Source organism: Lepisosteus platostomus, chromosome 26, assembly GCF_059453375.1.
Source record: "Lepisosteus platostomus isolate fLepPlt1 chromosome 26, fLepPlt1.hap1, whole genome shotgun sequence".
Classification (NCBI taxonomy): domain Eukaryota; kingdom Metazoa; phylum Chordata; class Actinopteri; order Semionotiformes; family Lepisosteidae; genus Lepisosteus; species Lepisosteus platostomus.
The window spans coordinates 15,098,233-15,110,397 of record NC_142636.1 but is presented as its reverse complement, the minus strand read 5'-3'; the positions used below and the strand labels follow the sequence as shown (position 1 = coordinate 15,110,397).

Sequence of the window (12,165 nt, the reverse complement as noted above, 5' to 3'; positions counted from 1 at the left end):
CGCGGGGAATCCCAGGGCCATCTGCAGCAGGTAAACAGACGCGGTAAAGCCAGCGCTCGGTTTGGCAGCGAACATGTCCGTGTTGTTTGTGGCGTCAGAAAGCGCAGTCTGCCGGATATCACAACTGCAGACAAGATTTCAGCTTTCCAAAGCAAGTTCAAGTTCTTTCATATCCCTGGAGACGATGCATCCGAAAGGTGGTGCTTCTAAAAACAACGACACAGGACGCGCTGGCTCGGTGTTTCACCCCCCTGGTGTACGGGACGCGGACTCGCTGTAAGCCTGGGTTGACAGTGGACAGTTCGGAGTTCCTGGCTGTCGGCGAATCTGACGTGTTTCTGAACCCCTGCGGGCTGGGCGGGCGCGCCGGAGATGTGTCGGTGCTTCCTGGGCTGTCCGAGAGAGTCAAGCCCCCAGCGGGCTGGATCTGCGCGGAACTTTAATTGCTCTTTATATATACGCCCCGCCCCCCCCACCTAAACCAGGAAAAAAAGTCGCGTCTCTCCCATCGCTGTCAGTAGTGTCAGCTCGGCCGGTCTGACCGGAGAGATGAGGCGGCTGGCGGATCTCCTGCTGCTCGGCGCCGCGCTGCTGGGCGCCGGGTGCGGGCAGAGACTGTACTCCAGAAAGTGCCGGGACGCCCTGATGTTCTGGCATAGAGACTCCGGGAGCTGCCGCTTGTGTGCAGACGAATATCCCATCGCTGCAGGTACAGAGAACGGGCGACGGGGAGAGACGCTTTCATTGCCAGCTGCTGACCGGAGTCCGGTTTCCTCGCCACTAAATCAAATCAAATCAAATCAAAGTTGATCAAATGCGCAGCAATACAGCATGCAGCAGTAGTTGCTGGTAATGAAATGTCTTTAACTGGGAGATGCTGTATAACACTCCGACAGTATTGCACTGTACGTGTTTTTCTGAAATCCTAGGGAAGAAAATGCTCTGATCACATTGTTATGAGCCCAACTTGTACTCCATGCTTTGACTTAGAGGGTCGTGTTATCTTCGTCAATCCTCAAGGAGAACATAATTCATTTGCATAAAGTACACCGTTATGTTAAGAACGTGCTGTCTGTCCGCGTCTTACATGTTTCTCAAGATATTTCCCGTATTGGCCGAAATATTTAGGGTTTTTAGGGTGTGAAATAATCAAAGTTCCAAGTTGCTTTTACATCCTGCGGTTTGAAGACAACGAAAAGCACTAAAACCAACCGGGGCTGGAAGTTCTAACAGTGATTTTTAATGCCTCTCAGCGTGTAGATCAGTTTTTTATTTTTAGGTTTTGGGTGCCTCTTGGGGTGGACGGGCAATTTTCAAAAAGCTGTCACACATCACACAGGAGCTCAGGGGCTCCGTGCGCGAAGCCTGCGGACGTGTTTACTTCAAGGGGAAAAACCTTCGTGATTTCCAAGTGCTAGTGGTCGAGATGAGGGTCCAGCTGCCGATGCGATTCCGTTGTGTTTCCGGAGGAGAGAGGGAGGCGCTCCGGGCCGAGGCGGGACGGGGAGCGGGCGGACGGACACCCCTCAGACCCCGCTTCGCTCGCCAAGCGTGGGGCCTTTCCACAGCGCGAGACGTGACTGTCCCGCTGTTACAATTCACCCTCCCCCACGCGTGACAGAGCAGCGCACCACACGGCTCAGACACTTGGAGAGACGATGCTCTTATAGACACAGTAAACTCTCGGTTAACGGCCTAATGCGCTAGAGGGGTGTTCGTCATTGCCGGAAGTCCAATAATAACAATAACACATTACACTTATATAGCGCTTTTCTTTAGGCAATAGGGACTCCCCTTCAGCACCAAATCGCGAATAACGGTTTTTTTAGCCTTTTTCGGCCCGAAAACACATTGCTATATGAGAAATGTACTAATACTATATTTAGTATTAATACATGCCATGTTAAATGTGCTGTATACGCTTACAGGACCTTTGCAGTTATTTTTTAACGATTGCAATCAACACAATCAATGCCAGCTGATCCCGTGCCTTTTTATCATAAACATACAAACTATTTATTTAATATATCTAATTAATTTGATGCATAAAATTCGCCACAATCACCGCCAGTCGTAAGCAATGCGCTGCCCCTGTTGTGCACCGTTGATACTCCTGAATCTGAGACCTGTGGAGTTACAGTACTTGTTTTACGTGCATTTCGTCGTTATTGCGGGGAAAGCCCGGTGTTTCTGATTTTACTCAGAATTCCCCGTTATCAGATCGTGTCGGTTTTATTCCGTTAGAGCCGAGCTCAAGTCTCCGTGGAGCCGCTCGCGAGTCCTGTGCAGCCCGCTCGCGCGTGGGAATGCGCCACTGACACGGGGGGCAGCGCGCCGGGGGTCCGTGTCGGCGCTGGGCCGAGCCGGCGTCTGTTCGGGGACCCCTGGTGCCTCCGAGGGCTGACAGGACCGGGACTTGCCGGAAAGCACTGTGAGAGGCCACCTTTGCAGGCGCAAGTTTCCGTCCTGAATCATCCCGGAATGAGTAGGATCGCTCGCTGAGCTCGTCTCAAGAGCACTGTTCCGTTTCTGCAGAAACTGGTGACTCAGCGGCGACAGACCGAACCTCCGAAAACTGTACGTCAGACAAGCAGAGCTTCACCGCAATTCATTTTATTTATGAATTCTCATTCTCTTAAGCAGACCTTTCTGTCACAGGGATGGGGTTAGTTCGTCCGTCCGTTCTCTGACAACTTCATCCGTTGTTCCGGATGACGCCAGTCCGTCGCCAGCGAGGCAGACAGACAGACAGAGACACAGTCGGGTCAGGGCTAATTTCCCAGAAGACAGTGAACTTACCTGTGGGACGGATGTGTGGAAGGAGACCCACGCAAACACAGGGTGAATGTGCAGACTCCACACAGACAGCACCCCAGGTCTGGAGTAGAACCCAGGGCCCCGGCGCTGTGAAGCTGCGGACCACGTGGTCCGGTGGCCAAGTGTCTCAAACCCCGTGCCTCGCCCCCAGGGTTCGAGTTCTCGCCCAACTGTGGCCTCCAGGACGACGGCGGGCGGCTGGACCGTCCGTACCAGGAGTGCGGGGCAGGGACGTTCAACGACGGGAGTCGCGCCCGGTGCCAGCGCTGCACACTCTGCCCGGCCAGGCAGGGGCTGCGAGGCTGCAGCTCCACGCAGGACGCGCGCTGCTGCGGACAGGGGTGAGGGTACCGGCGCCTCGTCTCGTCTCCCGGGGGGGGGGGCCGTTTCCGGGGTTCTGGGGACGGGGTGTCAGTCAAAATGGCTCTCCTGTGTCTGCGGCACGGGCCCGAGTCCCTGCGTCTGCGAACTGACCGCGTCAGGGCTCGGTGGGGCAGGGTGACCTCGCCGTGACCGGAGTGTACTGCCGTCCGCAGGGAGTGGGTGGTGGGAGGGAGGTGCCAGCCCGCCTGCTGCCTGTGCCCCAGCGACGCCCGGGCAGAGTCTCAGAGTGACCAGTGCCCACAGCCTCTATTCTCCTGCCTGCCCAAGGACGGAGAGCAATGCCAACACACAGAGGAGGGAAGGGTAAGAGAGACGGACTGTCCGGGCACAACCGGGGGGTGGGGAGGGCAAGCACCTGTATCCCACTGTCACCACCACAATCACAGGATTGACAGGACGTCACCACAGGTCTTTTTCAAGGGCAGGCTCTTTCGAAGGCACCCTTTCAAGCGTTCTGGCCGCCTCGGGGAGCAGGACAGGTCAGGCCCAGCTCTGCGGGAGTCCAGTCCGCCCGCAGGCCGCTGTCACTTCGAGGACGGGGTCGCTCCAGGGCTGACCTCTAACGCCCCCCCGAGCTCCTGAGGCTGCTGTAGAGCCCCAGGGGTCACCGCTCTCCCTGTGCTCAGCAGACCACCACGACGAGCCCCCCACTGACAGAGACCCCCACCCCCGTGCCCAGCACCGTCCCGGAAACCGCAGGGCCGACGACGAGACGTGCACCTGTGACCCAGGTGAGAGCGGCAAGCCTGCTGTCGCCAGTCCTGCTCGCTTTGTCCGGTTCTGCTGCCCCCTGGAGGCCGATTCGGTTTGGGTCCAGCCTGGGTAGCAGTGGGCGAATGCTCTCCCAGAAGTCATTGCACAGGTCAGGGGTCGCCGCTTGCCATTGGCTGTGCGTCAGACACCATGATTCCTGTTGGGAAGGAAATAACTGCTGATTCAGAACTCATAGAAGCAAATGCATATTGTTTATATCATTGCTGGGACTTGAAAACAGATTATGTGCTCTTAGCCCCCTAAGAAAGAATTCTACTGCCTTTTCCTCTGTGTACTCCAGATGTCCTTAGGACAGGAGCAGTCGCTCTGCCAGTGTAATGTTCTGCTCTGGATACATGAAGGAGGCTTTACTGTACAGCTGGGCTGTATCCAGCTGCAGGCTCGCAGACTGAAGCATTGATGTGTGTGAGAGTCAGGGTCAGCTTGTTTGGTGATGAAATGGAATATTGTAAAATACTCTCTTGTACAGGTTTGCGAAATCTTCTGCTTCATCTGGTAGAATCATGAAGTCGTGTTATAATTACCTTCTTCTTTCAGTTCAGAGCTTCTCGATGCTCTGCCCAGTGGAGGTAGACTGATCCTGGGCAGAGCGTTCCACAGGTCAGGCACCTTTCTGCTGGAACAACCACAAGGGCTGAAATGAAAATTGAGCCGATGGTGTCAAGGCCAATCACAAACACACAAAAACCCCTGATCCTTAGAACCCGACCCGGCACAGTGAGCCCGTTCTGTCCGGGGACTGAGCCCGCTCGTTTCATGAGCGTGGCGGAACCTTCCCATGGGGCCGGTGGAGGTGACGTCGGGATTCATTCCCACTCTTCCTTCGCGGCTGTTCCCTGCTTCCCCCTGCCTGACGGTGCCTTTCTCCCCTCTTTCTCTCCCCGGCCTGTAGACTCCTGCCAGGACCCCGGCCGCGGTGGAGCGCCACGGTTCACGTGAGTCGGACCCGGACGCTGTGCCTGGGCTGGCAGCGGCAGCACTCGATCACTTCCCAACGCCTCTCAGAGGCTGGGAGCAGAGGCTCTCGAAGGCCTCTGGATCCTGTGTCCCGTAGGCGAGGCTCAAGCCAGCTGTCCCCGAGGGCACGATGAAACTATTTGCCATGATGCACACTTCGGCAGGAGTGATCTTAAGCCCCGTGGGGAGTGACGTTACTCTTCTTGTCCGAGGTCTTGCTGAGCCACTGAAAAGCGACTGCCAGTTGCTGCCGAGCTCTTCCCTGGAAACACCCCCTCCTGGGCTCTCCCGGTGTGTTGGGGGCGGGCGACTCAGCTGATGGAAACCGAGCGTGAGGCTCCGACGCAGGCAGCCGGGCCCCGAGGGCTGCGGGCTGAGGGGACGAGCGAGGGGGGGCGGCGGCGTGGGTTTCTCTCGGGGTCTTAACGGACGTCTCTCTCCACCAGTGATGATCCCGGCGGTGGTGGCGGCCGTGGTCTTCCTCGTGTGCACTATCGTGATCTGCTGCCAGTGGAAGAGGTGCACAGGTGGGCCCCCCCATGTTGCCTCCCCCCCCCCCTCCCCCAGGGGCGTACACAACACCCCTCTTTCCTCAGGGGGTTCAGATTTGAGTCCCTAATACAGTTAATTTAACATTCTGTACTTCATCCTGACTGTTCTAGTCAGCGGTTACTCTGGGCTCATGAGGACAGTAACTGGCTCAGTTCAGCCCCTGAGACCCCAGTCCTTCAGGGACTCTGGGGGTCTTCAGGCAGGGGTTAAAGGTCACTGTGAATCTGGATTCATGAGGACAGTAACTGGCTCAGTTCAGTCCCCGAGACCCCAGTCCTTCAGGGACTCTGGGGGTCTTCAGGCAGGGGTTAAAGGTCACTGTGAATCTGGATTCATGAGGACAGTAACTGGCTCAGTTCAGTCCCCGAGACCCCAGTCCTTCAGGGACTCTGGGGGTCTTCAGGCAGGGGTTAAAGGTCACTGTGAATCTGGATTCATGAGGACAGTAACTGGCTCAGTTCAGTCCCCGAGACCCCAGTCCTTCAGGGACTCTGGGGGTCTTCAGGCAGGGGTTAAAGGTCACTGTGAATCTGGACTCACAGAGTCAGTAATCCACATCAGCTCTTTCTGTTCTTCTCTTCTGCATTAGGAGACAGGAATTCGATGACATTCAGCCGCTGCCCTGGTTACTGTGAGCCCGCTGACCCTGGCACGCACTACCTCACCCAATCAGTGAGCAGCAGCCCGCAGGTCTTAGCCAATGGGATCTGTGCTTCTCCAGGGAAGGTGGGCTCTAGGGGTGACCTGGAAGACTCCCTTCTTCTGCTTCCTGGAGACAAAAACCTCAGTGACATCATGCGTGAGTTGGGGTGGCATTGGGGGGGCACCTAGAGTAGGGGTGGGGGGGGGGGTGGGGTGACTCAGATCACAATTTCCTGGGGGGGGGGGGGAGTTACCGATTTAAATGCGGTGTTAATTATTCCTGCAGTGAAGAACAGAGACACTTTGAATGGCTTGGCATCAAACCAGCTTCACTCATATCAAAATGTAAAAGAAGAGATGGCTATCAGACGGAAACTGCAAAACGGAAAGTCTGAGAGCAGAGAGGAGGCGGTGTGTTGGAATGAATGTGTGACAAGGCTTGACAGCCGAGACAGAACACACACACACACAACACACACACACACAACACACACACACACACACACACACACACACACACACACATACACACACGTTGCAGCAGAGTGACAGTTCCATATTGCCATCTTGTAAAAATGAGAGTTTCAGGGGGGCAGTGAATACTTTAACAACTTCTGTATACGTGAGCAAAGCCTGTCAGTTGCTCTGGCCCAGGATCTGTCTTCGGCTCCTGACCTAGGCCCAGCCTGCCGAGGGGGAGGAGACGTGCAGGTGTCTCATTTTTGTTCCTCCAGGATCTGAACGGGCTGGCAGCTGCTGGTTCCCCCTGCTCTTCACGGGGGGGCGGCTGTGGCCAGGATTTGGGGTTCAGGGATAGTTCTGCCGCCTGAAAGCTGGGCCATGCTCTCTTCTCTCTCTGTGCCCTGCGCCCACAGCTCCCGAGCTGCAGGAGGCACCCTTGCAGGCGGTCCTGGACAACCTGGACGTGCTGGAGGAGCTGATCATGCTGCTGGACCCCGAGAGCACCGTGGCCAAGTCGACGCGCCATGTGGCAGCACGCTGCTCCTTCCCCGCCACCTGGATCACCTACACCTACTCCATGCGCGACAGCAAGAGCCCCCTGCAGGCCGTGCTGGAGGGGGTGGCCGCCAAGTGGCCTGACTGGACCGTGGGGCACCTGGCCCGGCTGCTGTCCGACATCGGGCGCAACGACGCCGTGGCCGCGCTGGCCAAGCTCCCTCTGCCCCCCTCCCACACGGCCAGCTACCATCGACCTTTGACCCCTCAGGATGAGGTTAGGTCAGGGCACAGGGAGTTGTGCTCCTTGTTCCCCTAAGACAGGGGGCTCCAGCCCTTGTCCTCGGGAACCCCATTAGTCAGTCTTACAAGTCACCCTAAACCACCTATTCAACATTCATTTAAGCAACTGATCAATTAAGCAAATTACATTGCAATGACCTGAACACTGGTCCTAGAGGACAGTAGAACTTTTTGTTTTTGTTCCAGCTGATCTCTAAGTGACTTAACTGAATGCTTTTTTAATTGATCACAGTTAAATTGGTCCAGCTCTCCAGGGACTGATAATTTAAGGGACACTTATCAAACCTGTTCTGGGGGCTCCCCAGGACCAGGGCTGGAGGTCCCAGCTGTCAAATCACTTGTTTTCAGGCAGCTGTTAATTGGAAACAGCCCGTTAACACGTAAGAATCCAACTTCTGCTGCTGCAGAAACTAACAAGCATCTGACTATAGAATTCTCACAGAATTCTGAGTAGAGACTGTCGAGAAGACCATGAAGAAAATATGTTAAGTATAAACTAGCCTCTGGGTGTCATAGTTATAGTTACAACACTTAACAAGCAAAAAAAAAAAAAACTATAATCTTTCTGATAATAGCATTACACGGGAATATTTACACTGATTTATACTACCTCAGCTCTCTCACTCTCCTTGTATATCTCGAGATATAATCAATTTCAACCTTTCAAATTTCATGTACATTTCAAGTATGTCACGTCTACACAACAGGCCAAGCTCTCCTTGAGATCCCCCTGCATTTTGAAAATTAAAACCTGCTTTCAGTTTTGTTGTTTTGGTGTGTCTCTCTCTCTTGTGATGCAGTGAAGGCCGGTCTTAATTACCTGTTAGAAGCCCATTTAAAACCAGGATGAGCTTGTGGGAAGAGACTGGCTGGTATAGTCAAGTTTAATCCCATATTTGCGCATTTGCTGTTCCAGCCGCTGGCTCTCTGGCCCTGGAGGAACGGCGCCAGCTGGGTTTCGCCCCAGGTGATCGCTAGGGCGACGACTTCACTCACCTGCCTGCTTGTTTCGACTCAACTTCTTCAGTCAGCTTCTTCAACTTCTTCCACACCTTCAGCACTCGAGCTGAACTCAGCCTCTCCTTATTAGCTGTTACTAGTAGATCACTCAATGGCGAAAACAGGAGGGGGTGACACTACCAGAAACGCCCATCAAAAGCACTCCTTCCCCAGAGGGCCAGCTGGATACACGTCATGCTGCTCCATAACCAGAAGAGCTAGGCTGCAATGAGAAGCAGGTGTGTGACTGGGGAACAGCTGCCTCAGAGCACATTTCTGAAGGCCCAGCAGTCAGAATCTGCTGTTTTGTTCTAAGTCTCTACTCTTTAATAAGAACTGGCACACTGTTTTTTTGTTCAAACATCTTAACATCTTTATTAAGCAAATAACATCATAAATAAAAAAGTGCATAGAAAAATTAAACAGGTTTAGAAATATTTATACAAATGTACAAACTTGAAGGTTTATTTATACAAGGTAACAAAGCCAGTTTACCACTTTTAATTCTTGTTTTATGACTTTTTCTTTCCTCTTGTTGAAGTATCCCCTACACACGTATGCAGCGCGTCACAGCGGGGGCAGGGTTGTGCAGGTCGTGTCAAGGTTAGGAACTTCGTCTCCTTCATTGCACAGGTGGACCAGATTCCACAGGAGATCACAGCCCAGCATATTCTTCCAGCTACTGAGGTAGAATCCCTGATCCGAGAGAACTCCGGGGAAGGAGGTGGGGGAGGAGGAGGCCGCTCGGGGGGGTGTTGGTCGCAAGGGCCTGCACTGCGCTGGCAGCTGTATGAAGAGGCGACTTCAGAAAAGACAGGCTGCCCGATTTCCCTTGCCTAGAGTGAGGGGTGAGGGGGGTAAAACCAGGCCGGGGGGGTTTGCTGTGTTTTAAAAGTGCTGGTTGTCGGACCGGGTCAGGGCTGCAGCGGGACACCGACAGCCGGGCTGTTCAGAGACCTCGGAGACGGAGAGAGCCGAGCGAAAGGAAAGGAAACCCTCAAAGCACCGAAAGGACGATCGAGGGAAACTGCTCGTCGGAGAAAGATGGGCTCTCCTGCTACAGACCCGGACTGCTCTTTCTCACCCTGCCTCTCGTGACGAAGTGGTGCCGCGAACGAGCAGACAAACTGTACTGAACGTGAAAAGAGATCCGAGACGCGACGCCTGCCAGGAACACCTACCACTACCCCAGAAAAACGAATCCCGAACGTGCCAGGGGTTCACTTTAGTCTGCTAAAACGTTAAAATCGTGGCTCAGTCATAACAGAGATCTACCACTAAAGGCTAAATCACAAGATATTGCTAATTTTAGATTTTTCAACTCTGCGCAGATCTATATCTGTTCAAGTAAAACAAAAAACGTAAAAGGAAACTTGTAAACGTAAATCTAAAAGTAAATCAAGCCTTCAAGTACAGACTTCTAAACCTCAAGAGTTAAAGTTTTAGTTTTAACAGTACATAAAAACAAGGAACATATCAACATTGTACATTATGTGCACGCAATTAAAAAAAAAGTTAGCTGCTCTAAAAAATACAACTTCTCTCCTCCCCCAAAGTCAAAGAAACCAAGAATGCAGTTCTTTCCTTTAGGTTCTCACTAACGGTGCGAGTCTTGAAATATCGCTACGCAGAGGGATGAAGCTCACTGCCCAGCTGTGGAGGAACTTAAGAGCATCAAGTCTGGTCCTTTCTGGTTTCAGATTGGGGGGAAAAATAGCACCATGCAAACACTTGGTTCCAACACTGCAAGAATTTTCCGATGTCTTATCTTCCCCAGAGCATTTAGCAGATCTCACAGGAGAGGCACCTGGGCCTGCTACACTTTTGAGTTTTTATTTTTAGGAACGGGCACGGTGGTGGTGGTGGCGGGGGGGGGGGGTTGGGTCTGGCCGGCTGTTGTATCTGCCTGGCGTTCCCAAGGTTACGCCAGGGTGAGCGGCCAGGTTCAGTGCAGAGGAAATGGCCTGCGCCTCCCCTGGGGTTATAAATAGACCACCTCCGAGAACATCTGCGCGGTGTGGTTTCACAAACCAGGCCCGCGATCGTGCGCGGAGCGAGCCAGGCGCAGGGACGAACTCGTCCGCGCAAGGACACGAGGGAACGGGCTTGCTCCTGCGCACAGACGGATCCGAGTCTCGGGTCGCAAAGCAAACGAACACAGGGAAGGGTTCAAGGGTCGCGAGTACCCCAAGGAGAGGGCGGACTGTGAGAACAGGTTGAAGAAAACCAGCCAGCCTGTCCCCCCTCCGACAGGAAAGGGTCTGCGGTCAAATTCCAGCAGCTGGAAACGGATCTAAAGGAAACAATCCCGGCGCTCCGGGCAGGAGGCTACTGTACTTCGATCCCAGAACTGAACACGGGCTCCCCTGAAGTTCCCCAGCCACAACTGGCGCAAGACTCACAACTGTAACGCAGCCTTCTGTCCGGCAGAAGGATGAGACGAACTGAGATGTCTGCGATTCTGCACCTGAACTGGATCGCTGAACTACAGCAGGCGATAAAGACAGCCTGAGCTTAACGGCTGTACAGCAGGTTTAAGACTCGGGACAGGAGAGGGAGCTGTCGTTTTCCTGTCCTGAATCATCGGAGGTGTGCCGAGTGCACGTTTTAGAATAAAACTACATCAAAGCTTCCCGAGATCGACTGCCAGACCCTGCTCACAGCACACTGACAGGTTACCCATCTCCGCCCCACTGAGAGCGAAACGGAAACCAACTTGAAAATACAATCCTGACCATTGTGTGAGAACCAGACGGACTGACTGATGGTTTAAATGAGAAAAGTGCTCGTTTGCCCAGCCAGTAAAACCACGGTACTTAGTGTTGGCTCCAAGAAAGACTAGCGTAGGAGTCAGACTCCATTTCCAGCCCTGGTGTACAGTGTACAGGGGCCCCCGAGGACTCGCTCGGTACTCTAGAGGAAACCTGTGCGAACGGTGGCGGCCAGCAGCAGCTGTCACCTCCCTCCCTCTGTCCATCGCACTCATCTTCCCCTCCTGCCCCCCGTCCAGAACTGCCCCCCCCGCTACGAGCCAGGTCGGACTGAACTGCTGCAGCCACACCGACCGGGCCCCTCTCGGATCGGGACGGAACACCTCCGTCCTTCTCCGGCCTTGGCCCGGTCCAGAGAACAGGGGTGGCGCTGTTCGGGCCTCTGCCTGGCTCCTTCAATCTGCGCGACATAATCCGAGTTAAAAAAAAAAGTCATTAAAAAAAATCACAGTGTTTGACTCCTGGTTTCTAGCAGGGGGTCTGGGGAAAGTCTGCTCAGGGCCGTCTTCTTCCGGGTGGGGAATTGGAGGCGCCACGTTCCTCTCTGACCTGCTCTGCCGGAGCGAGATCCGGGGTGACCCAGGCCTCTCTCTTCTCCGATTCCGGGGAAGCTTCCCTCTCGCGCCCTCGTCCTCACTCCCTACATTCCACCTCCTTCTGTACAGAGAGCCGCCCCCCCCCCCCGCTGTCCCCCCACTCTGGCTGTCCCAGGGGACCCCTCTAGTTGAGGAAGCGGCGGCAGCGCCGGGCCCCGCAGTTGCAGTGCAGCTTGTTGCTGGCGTCCTCGATGGGGAACTTGTAGTCGTAGGTGAGCTCCTCGCCGCGGTAGATCTTGCGCAGGGCGAAGATGACGATGTGCTTCTGGCCCTCCACGTTGATGACGCGCGAGTAGCAGTTGGGCTCGCAGGAGTGGTTGATGAAGCGCGCCGCGTTGCCGTGCATGGTGGCGTCCACCACGTCGAAGTCGTCGATGCGGAACATGTAGCAGCCGATGCCCTGAGGGAGAGAG

The 12,165-nt window shown here is 54.4% G+C and overlaps 2 protein-coding genes across 9 annotated transcripts in view; one reads left to right on the top strand and one right to left on the bottom strand.

The window, feature by feature from the left end:
• Positions 1 to 549: 549 nt before the first annotated feature.
• igflr1 (IGF-like family receptor 1) lies at positions 550 to 8,151 on the top strand. Of its 4 annotated transcripts, none has more exons than XM_088621276.1 (8): positions 550 to 709; positions 2,969 to 3,158; positions 3,354 to 3,504; positions 3,831 to 3,932; positions 4,868 to 4,910; positions 5,379 to 5,459; positions 6,074 to 6,283; positions 7,002 to 8,151. In XM_088621276.1, the coding sequence occupies exons 1-8, from the start codon at positions 550 to 552 to the stop codon at positions 7,400 to 7,402; spliced, it is 1,338 nt and encodes a 445-aa protein (XP_088477402.1). In that variant the 3' UTR covers positions 7,403 to 8,151. The 4 variants fall into 4 exon arrangements, with proteins under 4 accessions (XP_088477402.1, XP_088477401.1, XP_088477405.1 ...); XM_088621275.1 differs by having other exon boundaries at positions 3,828 to 3,932; XM_088621279.1 differs by lacking the exon at positions 3,831 to 3,932.
• A 581-nt stretch (positions 8,152 to 8,732) lies between these two features.
• kmt2bb (lysine (K)-specific methyltransferase 2Bb) overlaps positions 8,733 to 12,165 on the bottom strand; it is a 44,596-nt gene continuing 41,163 nt past the window's right edge. For all 5 annotated transcript variants that reach the window (XM_088621178.1, XM_088621176.1, XM_088621179.1 and 2 more), the window contains one exon: positions 8,733 to 12,152. In XM_088621178.1, the coding sequence (XP_088477304.1) occupies positions 11,877 to 12,152 (276 nt within the window). In that variant the 3' untranslated portion in view covers positions 8,733 to 11,876. The remainder of the gene's footprint in view (positions 12,153 to 12,165) is intronic.

What these genes read in the sequence shown, in the direction of transcription:
- igflr1 (XM_088621275.1), top strand. Translation starts at nt 550, where the DNA reads ATGAGGCGGCTGGCGGATCTCCTGCTGCTCGGCGCCGCGCTGCTGGGC. An exon ending in GCGCGCTGCTGCGGACAGGG is followed by an intron (nt 3,159 to 3,353) that starts GTGAGGGTACCG and finishes TGCCGTCCGCAG; the next exon opens with GGAGTGGGTGGTGGGAGGGA. An exon ending in GGTGGAGCGCCACGGTTCAC is followed by an intron (nt 4,911 to 5,378) that starts GTGAGTCGGACC and finishes TCTCTCCACCAG; the next exon opens with TGATGATCCCGGCGGTGGTG.